The sequence below is a fragment of the Populus trichocarpa genome, chromosome 12 (assembly GCF_000002775.5).
Source record: "Populus trichocarpa isolate Nisqually-1 chromosome 12, P.trichocarpa_v4.1, whole genome shotgun sequence".
NCBI classification, from domain to species: domain Eukaryota; kingdom Viridiplantae; phylum Streptophyta; class Magnoliopsida; order Malpighiales; family Salicaceae; genus Populus; species Populus trichocarpa.
The window spans coordinates 2,679,166-2,697,361 of record NC_037296.2 but is presented as its reverse complement, the minus strand read 5'-3'; the positions used below and the strand labels follow the sequence as shown (position 1 = coordinate 2,697,361).

General features: G+C 32.1%; 2 protein-coding genes and 1 long non-coding RNA gene across 5 annotated transcripts in view; 2 read left to right on the top strand and 1 right to left on the bottom strand.

Moving 5' to 3' along the window:
- Positions 1 to 15,543, top strand: part of LOC18110857 (receptor-like protein Cf-9 homolog) — a 58,985-nt gene extending 43,442 nt beyond the window's left edge. The window contains exon 2 of the mRNA XM_052445764.1: positions 15,296 to 15,543. The gene's annotated coding sequence lies outside the window, so the exon portion shown is untranslated. The remainder of the gene's footprint in view (positions 1 to 15,295) is intronic.
- LOC18110850 (receptor-like protein 43) overlaps positions 11,731 to 18,196 on the top strand; it is an 83,686-nt gene continuing 77,220 nt past the window's right edge. The window contains exon 1 of one of the 3 annotated variants that reach the window (XM_052445762.1): positions 11,731 to 13,961. In XM_052445762.1, coding sequence (XP_052301722.1) covers positions 11,744 to 13,961 — 2,218 coding nt within the window. In that variant the 5' untranslated portion in view covers positions 11,731 to 11,743. Of the gene's footprint in view, positions 14,670 to 18,196 lie in introns of all 3 variants that reach the window. The other 2 variants (XM_052445760.1, XM_052445761.1) reach the window with 2 other exon arrangements.
- Positions 15,767 to 17,880, bottom strand: LOC127903925 (uncharacterized). The gene is made up of 3 exons (XR_008056888.1): positions 17,704 to 17,880; positions 16,504 to 17,102; positions 15,767 to 16,116 (listed from the first exon to the last, which is right to left on the bottom strand). It is a non-coding gene; the product is annotated as an uncharacterized LOC127903925 (long non-coding RNA).

The following is an 18,196-nucleotide window of genomic DNA, read 5'->3' as shown; positions in this document are numbered from 1 at the left end:
TATCTGATGGAAAAAGAGATATATTTTGATCTGATAGCTGGATAACACTCAAGTTTTGCTAATAGATTCTAGAAAAAGGATTGTAATCCTTTTTAAACAATGTAGAGTAACTTATTAGTAATAAAATATGATTAGAGTTCTTGTTTTAGACCCTTTTGTAAATTATATCTTCAAATTCTAATTTGATTAGATTCATTATCGGTCTGAATTTCTCTAAACACACCAGACCAATACGCCTTTCCAAGGACGAGACTTAATCTCAATTAATGCATTATCCTCTCCAAGGATTGAACTGTTATTGGCATTTAATTCTTCTCTTTTAATTCACTCTTTCTTCTAAAATCTTGATATTTTGTTTCTCTATAATTTTAATTGTATTTATGACTTAATTATTCTCTATTATTTGATTAATTAATCAACACTTGTAAAATGACTATATATCTAATTATTTTTAATATGATTAATTAATTTTCTTCATGATAAGAAACACCAATTAACTATGATGTAAATCAATACAGTGGTGTTCCCATTAATTCCTAGTCTCGTCAATGAAGACTTTTGGATCATGAAAATATAGATATAATAGACAAAGCCCTTAGTGCTGCATTATTTTGCATACATATAATATAATTTGTGGTCTTGCTGAGTTTTGAGTCAAGAAAGCTAAGTCTACGAACTACTTTATTGTTTATTCATTATCCCTCACTCAATTTCTCATTTCCATTATGTTTCCCTTGCACTTTAATCCAACAATTTAATCATCGGTCCTTCTCGGCTCCAATTCAAACGTCGAGGAATCTTAGAATCAATTACAAGACAGGAGTATAAATCCATGTATAACAAAACCTAAATCAATTATGTCACAATGTTTCAATATTAACTTTTAAGGGATTGACTTCCTGGGTTTAAATATTGGGGTCAACATCTAAGAGAACTCATTAAATTTATGGCAAGCTTCCAAACAGACATGGGTTTGGAGAGTTGTTAAACCTAACGTTATTGGATTCAGCTACGCGGTGAGTCCAAACAAAAATAAATTTGGCAATTTGCCAAATCCAATGTCCTTAGTTCAGCTATGCACTGAACTCATCAAACAAACATGGATTTGACGAGCTACTAAACCCAACATCATTGAGTTAAGCTATGTGTTGAGCCTAAATTGACATGGATCTGACAAGTTCTCAGTCCCAACATTCTTAGTTTCAGCTACGCGCTTAGTCCAAGTGAACATGAGTTTGGCGAGCTTCCAAACCCAATATTCTTGGATTCAGGTACTCGATGAGCCCAAGTGGACGTGGGTCCAGTGAGCTGTCAGACCCAACACTCTCGGGTTCAGCTACTTGCTGAGCCTCTGGCGAGTTGACAGACCCCACACCCTTAAGTTTAGCTACTTGCAGAGCCCAAACGGATATAGATCTAGCGAGCTGCTAGATCCATTGCTCGTGGATTTGGCATCATGTCAAGCCAAAGTGGGTTTGGGTATGGCGATCATTGTAGGCCCCATGTTGGGCTCTAACATTTTGTTTGTTTATTTTTATGACTTTTAATATAAAATATTAAAGTTAAGGATATTCATCTTTTTATATCACTAGGTATATAAAAGTCTTCTAAATGTCTATCATATTTTCATTGCCATTAATATTTTGTAATGGATATTTATCCCTCATTAATATTGTGCAAGGGATATTTGTTCATCTCTTAAGGTTTTGTAAGAAATATTTATCTTTTATTAATGCTATAAGAAAGAAATGATTTTCCGGCCCCTCAACTCCATCAAAATAACAAGGTTTAAGGGTTATAAATACTACTTAAATTATATAGGTAAAGAGTTTACAATCTTCATTTTTTATTGTATACATATTTTTTAATTATTTGTTTACATAATCTCATTGTTAAATTATTTTTTATTTAAAATAGATAAAGGAAAAATCAAAGTATATAAATTGAAAGATTGATAAGCAAGAAAAGTGTTTTTTTAAATATGATTGAATTAAGCGTGATCAAAATTTGTCAAATAACTATTTAGTTACTTTTAATACTAAAAGGATTAGTTAATTTAAGAAAAACTAGCAACCCCTGGACACTATTTAATTCATTTAGGAAATCAATATTTTGGTCTGTGGGCACTGTTGAAGGCCGGTTGAAGAAGGAAGATCTGTCGGCCGCTAGATCTCCGGTGAGGACGGCGTTGAGAGGAGAGTGAGGAGGGAAGATCATTTGGTTGAAAGGGGGAGGTCGGCTTTGACTTAGAGAAGATGAATGGGGACGGCTGAGAGAGGGAAGAACGTTTGTGCTCTTGTTTTTTTTTTTTTGCCCGAAAGAGAGGGGGGTCTCTTGGCTGGGATGGGAGGCTTGTCCGGTTGAAGGAAGAAGAAACTGAATCCAGGGGGGGCGCCGCTTCTCTTCTTTTTTGGCCAAGTGGGGGCAGCCGGGTGTTTTGGAAAAGATGGGTTCGTAGGTTTAGGGTTTTTTTTTTGTGTTTTTTCTAATGTTTCAAAATTGCCCCCCCTCTTTTTCTATGTTTTGGAAACTCTTATTTATAGGCAAAAATATTGCTAGGTCCCCAAACTTGATCCCTCAACTTCTTTCTTTTTTTTGTAAATTTGATTTTTTCTTATTTTTATTTTTGGATTTTTCTTATCAACATCGACTCGAAATGAAAAAAATCGGTGATTTTAAATATAATGCGTTAAAAGTCGAACGCGTTCCAAAAATATTTGAAATTTTAAATTCTTTTGATACGATGCTAAAAATGCTACAAACGACGCAAATATATTAAAAAATTATATATTTTTTTTTGGATTTTCGTTGTTTTTCTCTATTTTTGAATTTTTCTGAAAATTTATCAAAACATGAGTCAAAAATTGGGTAGCAACATAGGTAACATAAAAAACAATACAAGATTTTTTTAGAAAAAAATTTATGTTTCAAAATCTAATTTTTGCGTGATTTTTGGTATGAAGCATAAAAAAAGCAAAAAAACCGCGAGAGATAAGAATCTCCAAGGTTGGAATGACGTGGCGGTTTGGAGGGATTGCAAACCGATATACATCCCGACGGATATATGGCCGCCCTATCTTGAGCACGTGACGTCTGAGCGGTTCACATGACGCTCACAGTTCGGTGCTGGCAACCGGAATCGGCCAATTCATGGCTCGGTGACAATGCACACCGATGGCTCCGTTTCGTTTGCTGCACATGCGAAACGGATGGTAAGATTAATTTAAATTAATGAAATATATCGTTAAATTAATTTGTTGTTAATTATTTTTTTCATTATAGGCTACGTCTCTTGGACGTGAGCCAAGCCCAATGGAGTTGTTTGTTGAGACGCACGTACGGAGTTGAGATCGCCAAAAGGGGGCGCAACAGTTCGTTGACAACCGTGCTCAACACTTTATGGTATGTTTGTTCAAGCATTTTATTTCGTAAGTTGTTATTTTTAGTGAATTGAATATGATGATTACTTTTTTCATTTTCAAGAGACCTATAATAGCCAGCTGAGGGAGAGATATGGGGATGATCCTTCGACCCATTCGGATTTCGATCCGGATTTGTGGATGGAGGTTGGATCGTCCGGTGGACCTGATAAAAATCGGGTATACAGGCTCTCCAACACTACGGCCGAGAACTTGTGGGCGGCTCGTAGTTTCTCAACCGCTGGGAGTTCCCAATCAGTATCGAGCACCCAATCTAAGGAGTTCGTGGCCTTGAAGAAACACACGGCTCAGCTCACTGAAAAACATGACCACCTATCAGCGGGGTATATACAACTCTCGGCAAATTATGAACAGCTTCGCCAAATGGTCATGAACATGGCATCACAGAGTGGTGATACATGTGCGCCTCCTCTTTTTTGGCCGTATAACAACTAGCCTCCTCCTCCTCCTCCAGCTCCACCATTATGTTAATTTGTAATGAATATTATTTAACTTTAATAGTTAATTTAATTTTTTTTTTGAAACACATTCAATTTGTAATGAATATTATTTAACTTTATTTTTTTGATTTTGATGTTTAATAAAAAATTTATTTGCATAATTGGTTTTTTTTACTATTAAATTATATAATTTTATATTATGTATTCTAAATAATTTTTTAAAAACATATTTAAAAATAATCACAGAGGATTTTACCGACGGACTGTATCCGTTGGCATTGGACACCGACGAATTTACAGACGGAATTAGTTCATCGGCATTTCATAGTAGCTACCACAATCACTGACGAATATACAAACGGATATCTTCGGTCGGTATTTCACACACTCACTGACAACGTTATCGATGGATTATTCCGTCGGTATTTCACACAATCACCAACGGAATAAATCCGTCTGTATATTTCAAGCGGGAAACTTTTTTTTGGCGCGCAATTTCCGTCTGTAAAACCATTGACAAGTGTTTTTTTTTACCAACTGATTTAGCGATGGAATTAGGTATTACCGACAAAGAAAAGCCGACGGACGTTTTCCGTCGGGGATGTCGTCGGTAAAAAAATAACCGATGAACGCTGAATCACTGACCAATGAAATATTTCCATCGGTAAAACTGTGAAATCTTGTAGTGTTCCTAGTCAATGAAGACTTTTGGATCATGAAAATATAGATATAATAGGAAAAGTCGTTAGGGCTGCATTATTTTGCATACATATAATCTGTGGTCTTGCTGAGTTTTGAGTCAAGAAAGCTAAGTCTACGAACTACTTTATTGTTTATTCATTATCCCTCACTCAATTTCTCATTTCCATTATGTTTCCCTTGCACTTTAATACATTAATTTAATCATCGGTCCTTCTCGGCTCCAATTCAAACGTCGAGGAAAAGGCTGTTTTCTTTAAATATTCTTTTGACCAAATTACAGCCGGTCATTATACGAAAACTAAAGTTCAATTATTGGAGATTTTTTGTTTTTTGACACATTAAAATAAAGGGTAAAGTAACACGGCTAAAAAAATAATTAAAAAACTAGCCTCCACTCATTTTTAATTTTAAGTTCTCAAAACCCTTCTATGAGCTAGATAGATTATTAGATATAGTATATATTATTATATGTTGTGAAAATTATAAATAGATGTATATTTAGTTTAATTTTTTTATATAAAATATTATGTTTTGTTAATTGTTAATCTAATTTTTTTATTTAGGATTGAATATGTCATATGTTGCTTATGTGAATTGTGTTTTAATGCTGAAAAACTAGTTATTTGTGATTGTGCGAATTGAATTTTTTTTTTTTAGCTTAAGCTGGAACCACAAAAAAGTCTGTCTATATTAGAGAAGTTGTAGATATTATCTTCGACATGCGAGTTGGAATTGACATTTACATAAATTTCTTTTTATTTTGGGTTAATGATAACTTAGTGCTAGTGGTTTTATAAACTAAACATTTAATCGCTATATTTTTAATTGGATTTATAACTTATAATTTTTATCTATTTTTTTATTTAAAATAGAAAAAAGAAAAAATCAAAGTATATAAATTGAAAGATTGATAAGAAAGAGAAGTATGTAAAAAAAAAACAAAATATTACTAAATTAAACATGATCAAGATTTGTCAAATAACTATTTAATTATTTTAACACTACAGGAATGAATTAATTTAAGAAAAATCAGCAAGCCGTAAACAGTAATTAGGAAATCAAATACTGTCGTTCCTATACATAGTCTCGTCAATGAAGACTTTCGGGTCATGGAGCCATACTTTCTGTAAATAGTGATGGGAATACATATTGCAGTTTTTTATTTTTGCTTTTTTGTTTTTATTTTTAAATCCTGAAAGAGGTATTATTCTCACTCAATTTATCAGTATATCAATGATTTCCATAAATTAATATTGCTATATTTTCAACACTAACTCTTTTTGATAGGTATATTTGATATTGCGTCCAACCATGTTTTTTTTAAAGTTGAAATATTTTTTTGTTCTAAATTAAATTTTTTTAAATATTTTTGGATAGTTTTGAAATACAAATATTAAAAAAAATTTAAAAATAAAAATATATATTATTTAATATATTTTAAATAAAAAATATTTTAAAAATCAACTTCTGACCCAATTCAAAAGAGACTTAGTAAACCAAAGTACCTATTTGATGGTCTTATGTTTAAAATGTGGTCGGTCAGCACTCAGCTATATATGGATGTTTCGCACTCCATGCATAAAGCTTCCTTAATGCTCCTCTCAGCAGTGAGAATAATTTAAAAAGTCAGCTTCCTTAAGCTTCCTTAAATACAGTTTAGTTCTTGAATTTTAAAAAAATTACAGATTAATTCCTAAAACATAATCGAAGATTACAGACAAAATTAAAGATGAATTATGGGCAAAAATTTAGTAAAGTTATGAATTTATAATATTTTTATTTTGATCCTTCAATTTGACAAAATTATAATTTGACCTTTAAAAATTTAATGAATTTCCAGATTGATCTCCAGAGCATAATTAAAGAATTTTATTAGTATTAAGATTATAAGCCAACAAGGCATAGAAGGATAAAAGTCCCCAAGAACATACAGTTCCCATCAGACGAGCTGCAAAGAAGCAGCACAGACTGTATCTAGAAACTCATAGACTAGCTGCACATCACATTTTGAAAAAATTAATTTTGAGTCCAAGTATGTTTTTTTAGAAGGTTCAAAGGGAGGGTGATGAAGACCAAATGAAGATTGGTTGATGCTGAGAAAGAAACTCCAATCTTCTTATTTTTTTTAAAATGATTTTTTATAATTGTAAAAAAATAATATCATTTGATATATTTATAATAAAAAATATTTAAGAAAAATACACTGATCATTCACATTACCAACCAAGTACACAGGAAAAGTTGATAGGAAATGCACTTGAGGGTCTAGCTGCTGTGGTCAACCGTGTGACTTGTTCCGCCCCCGTCCCGGGTTCGACCCTCTATGTGCACGCCTGTCACCCCCGCGGTGCCTTACCTGCTCCTGGGCTTGCAGGATGTCCAGTGGGCCGTGGGGAATAGTCGTGGTGCGCGTAAGCTGGCCCGGACACCCCACGTAAAAAAAAAAAAAAAAAAAAAGTTGATAGGAACTCTTGGATAATTAAAAAAGACCTTTTTGGGTCGTGAAAAACAATTATATATGTGTGCAAAGTCATTGCTTGGCGTAATTATTACTTTGCCTTGGTTTCCATCCGTCTAGACACAACAATTAATTAGTGGGACATTATTCTGCACAATTTTATTTTTACTTTATTTTCTATTGTTCATATTATGTTTCTGTTGCATTTTTAATACTAACAATTATGTGCGCTCATGAACAAATTAGTCTTTCTTTGCTCCGATTAAATTAAAGGCACATCGGAGAATTAAGATCAAACTTAATTTCATTAATTAAGGGCTTTATCTGAAAATTTGATTCTCTAACTTGGTTGTCTATATATATCCATGTTTTCCATAAATTAATTTATATTGTCGCGTTTTCACCACTCACATGTGTTTGGAAATATAATAACAGTTATTTTTTAAAATACTTTTTATTTAAAAATATATTAAAATAATATTTTTTTTATTTTTTAAAATTATTTTTGACATCAGCACATCAAATTGATCTAAAAACATTAAAAACATATTAATTTAAAATAAAAAAAAAATTAAGTTTTTTTAAAAATACTTTCCAACCGCAGTGCCGAACACTGTCTTAGTCTACTAAGGGACCGAGCTACTTGATAGGCTACAAGGTTTCATTTGTTTATTCTTATAACTTTAAATATAAAATATTAAAGTTAAGGATATTTATCTTTCTATATTCCTAGGTATATAAAAATTTTCTAAAAACTTATCATATTTTTATTGCCATGGATATATATATCCCACATTAATATTATGCAAGAGGTATTTGTTCATCACTTAATATTTTGTAAGAGATATTTATCATTTATTAATGCTATAAAAAAGAAATGACTTTCCAGCCTCTCAACTCCATCAAAATAACAAGGTTCAGGGGTTATAAATACTCCCAGAACCATATAGATAAAAGGTTTACAATCTTTATTTTTTATTGTATATATATTTTTAAATTATTTGTTTACATAATCTCAATGTTAAATTATTTTTTATTTAAAATAGATAAAGAAAAAATCAAAGTATATAAATTAAAAGATTGATAACCCAGAAAAGTGTTGTTTTTTTTATAAATATTATTGAATTAAGCATCATCAAAATTTGTCAAATAACTATTTAATTACTTTTAATACTAAAAGGATTAGTGAATTTAAGAAAAACCCCTGAAACACTATTTAATTCATTGAGGAAATCAATATTGTGGTATTTTTATTCTTAGAGTACGGTGGAGATTTTTTAAAAATATATTTTTTATTAAAAAATATATTAAAATAATATTTTATATTTTTTTATTTTATAAAATATATTTTTTAACAAGAAATCAATATTATCGTATTCCTAGCATATTTTTATATCGTTTTTATATATCGATATCAAGTTTTTACATATTATACTCTTGTTTAGTAATCAGCAAAGGGAGCTCTCCTTGCGTGGAGATATTTGCAAATGAATAACTCAACCCTCAGTTCCATACTTTCTGAGAAAATGAAGATTGGTTTTCCTTGTTGACGCTGAGAAAGACTTTTTGGGCTGATACACATTACCAACCAAGTCCACAAGGAAGGTTGATAGCTAGGAACTTTTGGATAATTAAAAAATATATTTTTTTATTTTTTTTAATTTATTTTTAATAAAAACTTGTTTTTACATTATTTTAGTGTGATAATATAAAAAATATAGTTAGAAAGAAAGTTCGAATTAGAACATAGACTTACTCTCAACAAAAAAATTAATTTCAGAATATCTAAGATTATGAAAAATAAACAACCCCTAAAACACTATTTAATCCATTTAGAAAATTAATATTGATTTTTTTATATTTTTAATATACTAATATTAAAAATAAAAAATAAATTCTAAAAAAATTATTTTTTATGTATACATAATTCCATAGTTTAAATTATTTTTTATTTAGAATAGAAAAAGGAAAAATCAATTCAAGGAATGAAAAGACTTTTGGATCATGAGAAACGTTGTATATATTAGTGCGAAGTCATTGGTGCCAAGAAACAACAATTCAGTTTGCACAATTTGAAGTCAACAAGGAATATATATCTTGCCAATGTCAATGGAAGGTTGGAAAATTTTCAGTCGTTAACTCTGTCGGTATATACTGACAAAAACACTCTATCGATAAATACCGAGAGAATACCAAACAGAATATAAAACATAAAAGAACAAGTTGTGCGATGATATGTAAGTTTTTATGGATGAGTTTACTGATATAATTACAGTCGGATTCAAACCGGATTGTCCGTACAGTGACGTGTCAAAAATACCAATAAAATTGCAATAAGAATGATAAACAAAATAATTCTATCAGTAATTTCATCAATAATAATTAATATATAACCTGACCATCGATCCTCTTCTATTTCTCATTCTTCCCCTGTATTCAAACTTCTCTTTAAATTCTAATGTTAGGAACATATATAAAAATATAAATAACAATAATAATCCTTACAAGAATACAGTAATCCTTACATATATAAGGACTGATGAGTCAGCCTGTCCCATCCATAGGGGATTCTTCCCACACCAACTGCATGACAGGCCGAGAGCCTAAAAGGAAGGGAAAGGACAGAAGCGCACAACTGACCACAAAGTAAAAGTATTAATTAATTTTAAGAAAATTAACAGCCCCTGAAAAGATATCTAATCCATTTAAAAAATAAATATTGTCATGTTCCTATTCTTATTCTCATTAATAAATATTTGATATTGTGTAGCTTTTGTTTTTTTTATAAAAACATATTGCCTAAAAAAGCATTAAATTAAATGTTTTATATTTAATATGTTTTTTTTATGTTTTTGATCTGTTTATATTAAAATTAAAAGAAATATTTTATATTAAATATTTTATATGTTTTTTTATATGTTTTTGATGTGTTTATATTAAAATTAAAAAGAATTAAATATATTTTCAATTAAAAAATACATTTGAAAAATATATTGCACAACATTATGAATCACACAGAAATACTTTTAGGTAATGAGAAACGATATATGTGCAAAGTTATTGGTGCTCCATTGCTTGGATTGGATTGGATATATAAAGGTGAAGCTGACTTTTCTTATCAATTTTTTATTTCAATTACGTATACATAATTCCATATTTTAATTATTTTTTATTTAAAATAGAAAAAGGAAAAAATCAAAGTATATCAATTGAAGGAATGATAAGCAAGAAAAGTATTTTTTTTAAAAAAAATATTACTAATCAATATTTGTCAAATAACTATTTAGTTATTTTTAATACTAAAAGGATTAATTAATTTAATAAATATTAGCAACCTCTAAAACTCTATTTAATCCATTTAGAAAATCAATATTAATTTTTTTATATTTTTTATGATTTTAATGTTCTAATATAAAAAATTAAAAATAAAATTTTAAAAAATATTATATTAATATATTTTTAAATAAACAACATTTGAAAAATAATTAAACTACTATACATTACCGAGCGCACACAAAAAGTATGATCCATAAGTGCAAAGTCGTTAGTGCCCCCATTACATTGCGTAATTATTTTTTTACCAATAAACAACAATTTAGTTTACGCAATTTGAAGTCAATTTGATACGAACCTTTTATTCTTACTTTATTTTTTTAATTATTAAATCTTAAAAAATATTCTTCAATTAAAAATATATTGAAATAACATGTTTTCAAAAAAAAAAAAAATTAACATCAACATATTAATTTGATGCTTGTATAATTACCACTAGATGAGTTAAAAAAAAAATTCTAATTAGTATTATAAGCTATATGTTGAGTTACAAGGTTTTATTTGTTTATTTTTATGAATTTTAATATAAAAAGGTATGATATTGTATAAGTGATATTTTGTCCTTAGATATATAAAATTCTTTCTAAATATTTTACACAATCTCATGTTTGATAATTTAGATTTGAAATATCAATTTTTTGATGCCAACATCCAGATCATTGATAAATTTCAAATGCTTTTCATAATTGGGATTAATTCATTAGTTTCAAGTAACATTTTTCTATATCCCTAGCAGTATAAAAATCTTCTAAAGACCTACTATATTTCTATAACAATTAATATTTTGTAATGAATATTTATCTCTTATTAATATTATACAAGAGTTATTTGTTTCTCATTTAATATTGTGTAGGAGATATCAATCATTTATTATTTATTTACATAATTCCATTCTAATAAAATAACAAGGTTTAAGAGCTATAAATACTCGAATTATTCAGATAAAGGGTTTATAATTTTTATTCTTTACTGTATAGATATTTTTTAATTATTTATTTACATAATTCCATACTTTAATTATTTTTTTTATTTAGAATAGAAAAAGGAAAAATCAATTGAAGGAATGAAAAGACTTTTGGATCATGAGAAACGTTATATATATTAGTGCGAAACAACAATTCAGTTTGCACAATTTGAAGTCAACAGGGAATCAAGTTGATAGGAACCTTTCATATTTCATATTTCCATCGGTTTTTATTCTTACTTTATTTTTTTAATTATTAAATCCTGAAAAAGGTATTTTAATACTAACAATTAATATGTGCTCATGAACAAATTAGTCTTTCTTTGCTCCGATTCTCTTTCAGCTAAGGAAACTTGTTTAATGCTTCAACCAGTCACTTTGATTTCGTCTATAAATACTACTAATAATGCCTTTCTTCACTTCTCATCTTAAATTCCCAGTTAATTATACTTTGAATCCTGTAAGGCCAGCCAACATGGGGTTTTCACTACCGTGCCTCTCTCAATCTCTCTCTTTCATTCTGTTTCTCTTCCATTTCCACTCAACAATTTCATCTCCACTCTCCTCAAATTACTCCTCCTCCTCCTCTTCTCATTTGTGTGCTCATCGCCAATCTCTTTCTCTCCTTCAATTCAAACAATCCTTCTCCATTCAAAATAGTTCAGCTTTTTTGGAGTACTATTGTCCATATCCCTTTCCAAAAACAGAGTCATGGAAAGAGGGTACAGACTGCTGCTTGTGGGATGGGGTCTCTTGTGACCTGAAAACCGGGCATGTCACTGCACTGGACCTCTCTTGCAACATGCTTTACGGCACCCTCCTTCCCAATAATTCTCTCTTCTCTCTCCATCATCTTCAACACCTCGACCTCTCTTTCAATGATTTCAACTCCTCCCATATTTCTTCTCGATTTGGCCAGTTCTCCAATCTAACACATCTTAACCTAAGTGGTTCAGATCTTGCAGGCCAAGTTCCGTCAGAAATCTCTCACCTCTCCAAAATGGTTTCTCTTGGTCTCTCTTGGAACGACTATGTGAGTGTAGAACCAATTTCTTTTGACAAGCTTGTTCGAAACCTAACCAAGCTTAGAGAACTCCATCTGAGTTGGGTGAACATGTCACTCGTTGTTCCCGATTCCTTGATGAATCTGTCTTCTTCTCTGTCATCGCTCAAACTCAATTCCTGTAGATTGCAAGGAAAACTCCCATCCTCAATGGGGAAATTTAAGCACCTGCAGTACTTGGATCTTGGAGGGAACGATTTTACTGGTTCAATTCCATATGGTTTTGAGCAACTCAGGGAGTTGGTTTCCCTTGATCTCTCTGGAAACTTCTATCTAAGTCCAGAACCAATTTCTTTTGACAAGCTTGTTCACAACCTAACCAAGCTAAGAGATCTCGCTTTGGATTATGTAAATATGTCTCTGGTTGCACCTAATTCCTTGACGAATTTGTCCTCTTCTTTGTCATCTCTCTCCCTCAGTCATTGTGGATTGCAGGGAAAATTCCCGGGTAACAACTTTCTCCTCCCAAACCTTGAATCACTCTATTTGTCATACAACGAAGGCCTCACTGGCTCTTTTCCTTCGTCCAATTTGAGTAATGTCCTTTCTTGGTTGGATCTTTCTAATACAAGAATTTCAGTTCATTTAGAAAACGACTTAATCAGTAATCTAAAGTCATTAGAATATATGTCTCTTCGTAATTGTAACATTATAAGGTCAGATCTAGCCCTGCTTGGTAATCTCACACAGCTCATCCTTTTAGACCTCTCAAGTAACAATTTTAGCGGTCAGATCCCACCATCACTTAGTAATCTCACAATTTTAGACCTCTCAAGTAACAATTTTAGCGGTCAGATCCCACCATCACTTAGTAATCTCACAATTTTAGACCTCTCAAGTAACAATTTTAGCGGTCAGATCCCACCATCACTTAGTAATCTCACACAGCTCACATTTTTAGACCTTTCAAGTAACAATTTTAGCGGTCAGATCCCACAATCACTTCGTAATCTCACACAGCTCACATTTTTAGACCTTTCAAGTAACAATTTTAGCGGTCAGATCCCACAATCACTTCGTAATCTCACACAGCTCACATTTTTAGACCTTTCAAGTAACAATTTTAGCGGTCAGATCCCACAATCACTTCGTAATCTCACATTTTTAGACCTCTCAAGTAACAATTTTAGCGGTCAGATCCCATCATCACTTAGAAACCTTATACAGCTCCGTTACTTGTATCTCAGTTCCAATAAATTGATGGGTCAAGTTCCAGATTCTTTAGGTAGCCTAGTCAATCTTTCAGATTTACATTTATCAAATAATCAACTAGTAGGCGCTATCCATTCTCAATTAAATACCCTTTCAAATCTACGATCTCTATATTTATCCAATAACTTGTTCAATGGAACAATACCATCCTTTTTGTTTGCTCTTCCTTCTTTACATTATCTTGACCTTCATAACAATAATTTCATAGGTAATATAAGTGAACTCCAACATGATTCATTGAGATTCCTTGATTTGAGCAATAACCACTTGCGTGGTCCAATCCCAAGTTCGATTTTCAAACAAGAGAACTTGACAACCCTTATTCTTGCATCCAATAGTAAATTGACAGGTGAGATATCTTCTTCTATTTGCAAGCTGAGATTCCTTCGGGTCCTGGACTTGTCCACCAACAGCTTGAGTGGTTCTATGCCACAATGTTTGGGGAACTTCAGCAGCATGCTCTCAGTATTGCATCTAGGCATGAACAATCTTCAAGGCACCATCCCTTCAACATTTTCAAAGGATAATAGCTTGGAATATCTCAACCTCAATGGAAATGAAATAGAAGGGAAAATATCATCGTCTATCATCAACTGCACAATGTTGCAAGTTCTTGATCTTGGCAACAATAAGATTGAGGATACATTTCCTTACTTTCTAGAAACGCTTCCAAAGCTCCAAATTCTTGTCCTAAAATCCAATAAACTCCAAGGTTTTGTGAAGGGTCCGGCTGCATATAATTCCTTCTCTAAATTACGGATTCTTGACATCTCTGACAACAATTTTAGTGGGCCATTGCCAACTGGGTATTTCAATAGTCTTGAAGCAATGATGGCCTCGGATCAAATCATGATTTACATGAGGACAACAAATTACACTGGCTATGTCTATTCCATAGAAATGACATGGAAAGGTGTAGAAATTGAGTTTACGAAGATCCGAAGTACTATCAGAGTACTTGATTTGTCAAATAACAATTTCACCGGAGAGATTCCAAAAATGATCGGAAAGCTTAAAGCACTCCAACAGCTCAACCTCTCTCATAATTCCCTTACAGGTCAAATCCAATCATCATTAGGAAATTTGACCAATTTGGAATCATTAGATCTATCTTCAAATTTGCTTACCGGAAGGATTCCAACGCAGCTGGGGGGTCTAACATTTCTTGCAATCCTAAACCTTTCACATAACCAGCTAGAGGGGCGTATACCAAGTGGAGAGCAGTTCAACACCTTTGATGCAAGCTCATTTGAAGGAAACTTGGGTTTATGTGGATCTCAAGTACTAAAAAAATGTTACGGTGATGAGGCACGATCATTACCGCCATCAAGCTTTGATGAAGGAGATGATTCAACATTGTTTGGAGAAGGATTTGGATGGAAAGCTGTGACAGTGGGGTATGGATGCGGGTTTGTGTTTGGAGTTGCAACGGGATACGTTGTGTTTAGAACAAAAAAGCCTTCATGGTTTCTTAGGATGGTTGAAGATATATGGAATCTCAAGAGCAAGAAAACAAAGAAGAATGCTGGCAGATATGATGCTAGAAGAAACTAAATAATGCAATTGATATTTTCAAGTAAGTTTTGCAAGCATTTGAGTTTTCAAATTTTATATTCACAGTTCTTGTTAGGCTATCTTTTCTCTACAATTTATTTGATCAGTGTTACCATTCTAATTTTGCAGTACAAACAAGATATCATGTTGATTTGACACGGAAACAACACTAGGGTGGCAGATTCATAGTACTGGATTCCCTTTACTTTCTTTTTTTTTTCATCAAGGTTAATTGGGTGTTACTTCATAGTATGCAAGCAATAGTTTGTGTAAACTATAAAATCATTTATGTTTTAGGTCCTTTTTTATGTGTTCATTTCCTTTCTTGGAGTATTTTAAATTTTATAAGAATTAAAGCAATTCTGTTCTCACAACAACAGCAATATTTGCAAGCAAAATAGAGTAATTCTATAACTTGTAAGTCATAAATGACTATTAAAAAGTGTAAGAAACCCATATCAACATGGACAAAAAATGTTCCACAACTCTGACACAGACAAAATCATCAATAAAATCAGTCAACATCGGTGATTGGCAAGTTTATATCTAAAGCAAAAGAAAAGCAAGATAGATATTACTACCACGTTAAGAGCTCTATGCTACAGCAAATCTGCAATTCTGAGTTGCCTAAAAACAACATATTCTACTTAGAGCATTTCAGAATAGGAAAAACATTAAAATAATTTAAAATACAATTTGTCTTGGCCTGATATTAAGAAAAAACAAATGAATATTTCAAGGGTCCTGATTATCCGACTGAAGATTCAAAATTTGAGATACTATGAGTGTAGAGAGCTTATTAGTTATGGCTTGAACCTGGTAGTCATCTGACTACCTGGCCACCTAGGTGAATGTGAGCTTGAACTACTGTACTCATTTGCAGCAACCCTGGTCTTAGTTGATGTGCCAAGAACTCTCTGCAAGTCTGACTGGGACAATGGCCTTGGTGCCTGACAAAGAATCCCAATGAAGAAACTCAATAAAGGGTTAAAAAAATCCTCCAGTTAATATTTTTTAACACCAATAGCTATCCCTTGTAGTTCATAACAACACTTTGTTTACTTTCTTCTACTTCTCATGAGGAACCATACTGTCTTCTATCCATTGCAATGGAAGTCATTGGTTTTGGATAGAGCACAACAGGCAACAATTACCAAAACTTTTCCATGACACCTTCAGGCATGCATGGGATTTCTATGCAAATATTACAAATCAATAAAAATGCCTTGAAGAATTAGCTGCGATTATAACAAATCATAGGTGAGAATTATATTGTTCAATATGTTATAAATAACTGATGGAAGCATGGAACAACACGATGATAAATATATACTTACTCTAGATTTTGTTTCCCTTGTTCTCCTTATCCAATAAGTCCCTAATAGGAAAATAAGCTACTTTCTTGCAAGGTTCAAGAAAATCTGAACTAGTATAGCTCTCACAAAAACTTGCTATGTAGTCAAAGTCAATTTTGCTTTCGATTTTCTCCCCTTTTCAAAACGACCTTCAGGATCTCAGCCCTCTCTCTTTGATTAGGTATCCCAATTTCAAAGGCTGAGGAAGATGCTGAAGGATTGCTTCATCGAGTTCTCAAGGTCGGCTGGTTCCAGCAAGTACCATCTCTTGTGCATTCTCTGTAAGAATATTATCACTGAGTCCACCCAGGCCAGGCCCATGAATAAATCACTTTCACAAATCTTACATAAAACACATTCTAGCAAGTCACTGTATAAAAAGACTGCACAAATATAGGACTTGTTTCAAGAGTAAGAACAAACGATCTATAGTAAACCCATTCCATAATGCCATGAACTTAGTCTTCATATTGGTTAATGCCTCATGGTCTGTAGTACGACGCTGCCCCAGAAAACTGTCAACCTCGTCAATTAATATAAAAGCAGGCTGGAGTTTATAAGCCAGGCTAAAAACAACAGCACTGCAACAGCATAGAAGAAAATCAACAGTAATCAGATTATGAAAGCTTCGATAGGAGCGAAAAAGCAACTACTCAAATTTAGTTAATTACTTCGAAGTCTATTTCTAATCAGCACAGAACCAACAGGACTTGCATGGATTTAGATGCAGAAAAGAATGTAATGAGGGATGGTTTCAACACAAAGATGTAGTTGCAAAATACAGTAATGATCACTTTCACAATTGCAAGAATGTATGCCATTCAGTTACTTTGGTTATATCCCTGATGCAAGATATATAGAAATACCACACAGCAACAAAAATACCAATATTTTGATCATTTCGCAATCTCATTCATCAGAGTAAGATCCATTAGATAAGCAAGCTACAGTGCCCAATTTTTTAAAGTTAATAGAGCATCCAAAAAAATCTTGCTGCTAATACAGATCTTCAATAAGGACAAGTTAGGAATGTTCATTCTTAGTTAAGAATGTTCACAAAGTACTTCCTTGCTTCCATTATTAGAGTGAAACTAAATTCACTCAACATAATCAGTGGGTGACAGCAAGTTTTAGAATAACAAAGCAATAATTTTAAATCATCATTGTTCAATCTATACTCACCGAGCTTTTGTGCATCATCGAACCACTTGCTCATCAGATTGGAGATCCTCATATTTTTAAAATAACTCCAGACTCTCTGACAATAGCTTTTGCAAGCATGGTCTTCCCGGTGCCTGGAGGTCCATATAACAAAACCCCCTTTTATGGACCAAGAAGTTTCCCATGTGAGAAGAGCTCTGGTTTTCGTAGAGGAAGAATCACCAATTCATACAAAGCTTGCTTGATAGATTCCAATCCTCCAATTGACTCAAAAATAAAAATACACAATTGCAGCATATTGATAAACCATTAAACCGGCCATAAATTCTAAAGCCTCTATTCCAATCAATTACATTTTCAACATGAGAACATGGCCACATTGGATAGTGTTTAGAAGATAGGCTTGATTGTTACAAAGCAGTTTAAATCTTCCACAAAGTAATCGCAATCAGAAGGTTTCATAATTGAAAAGTTGGTTTTCAAATCCAAATTTCATCGGGTATAGAAAGAACTA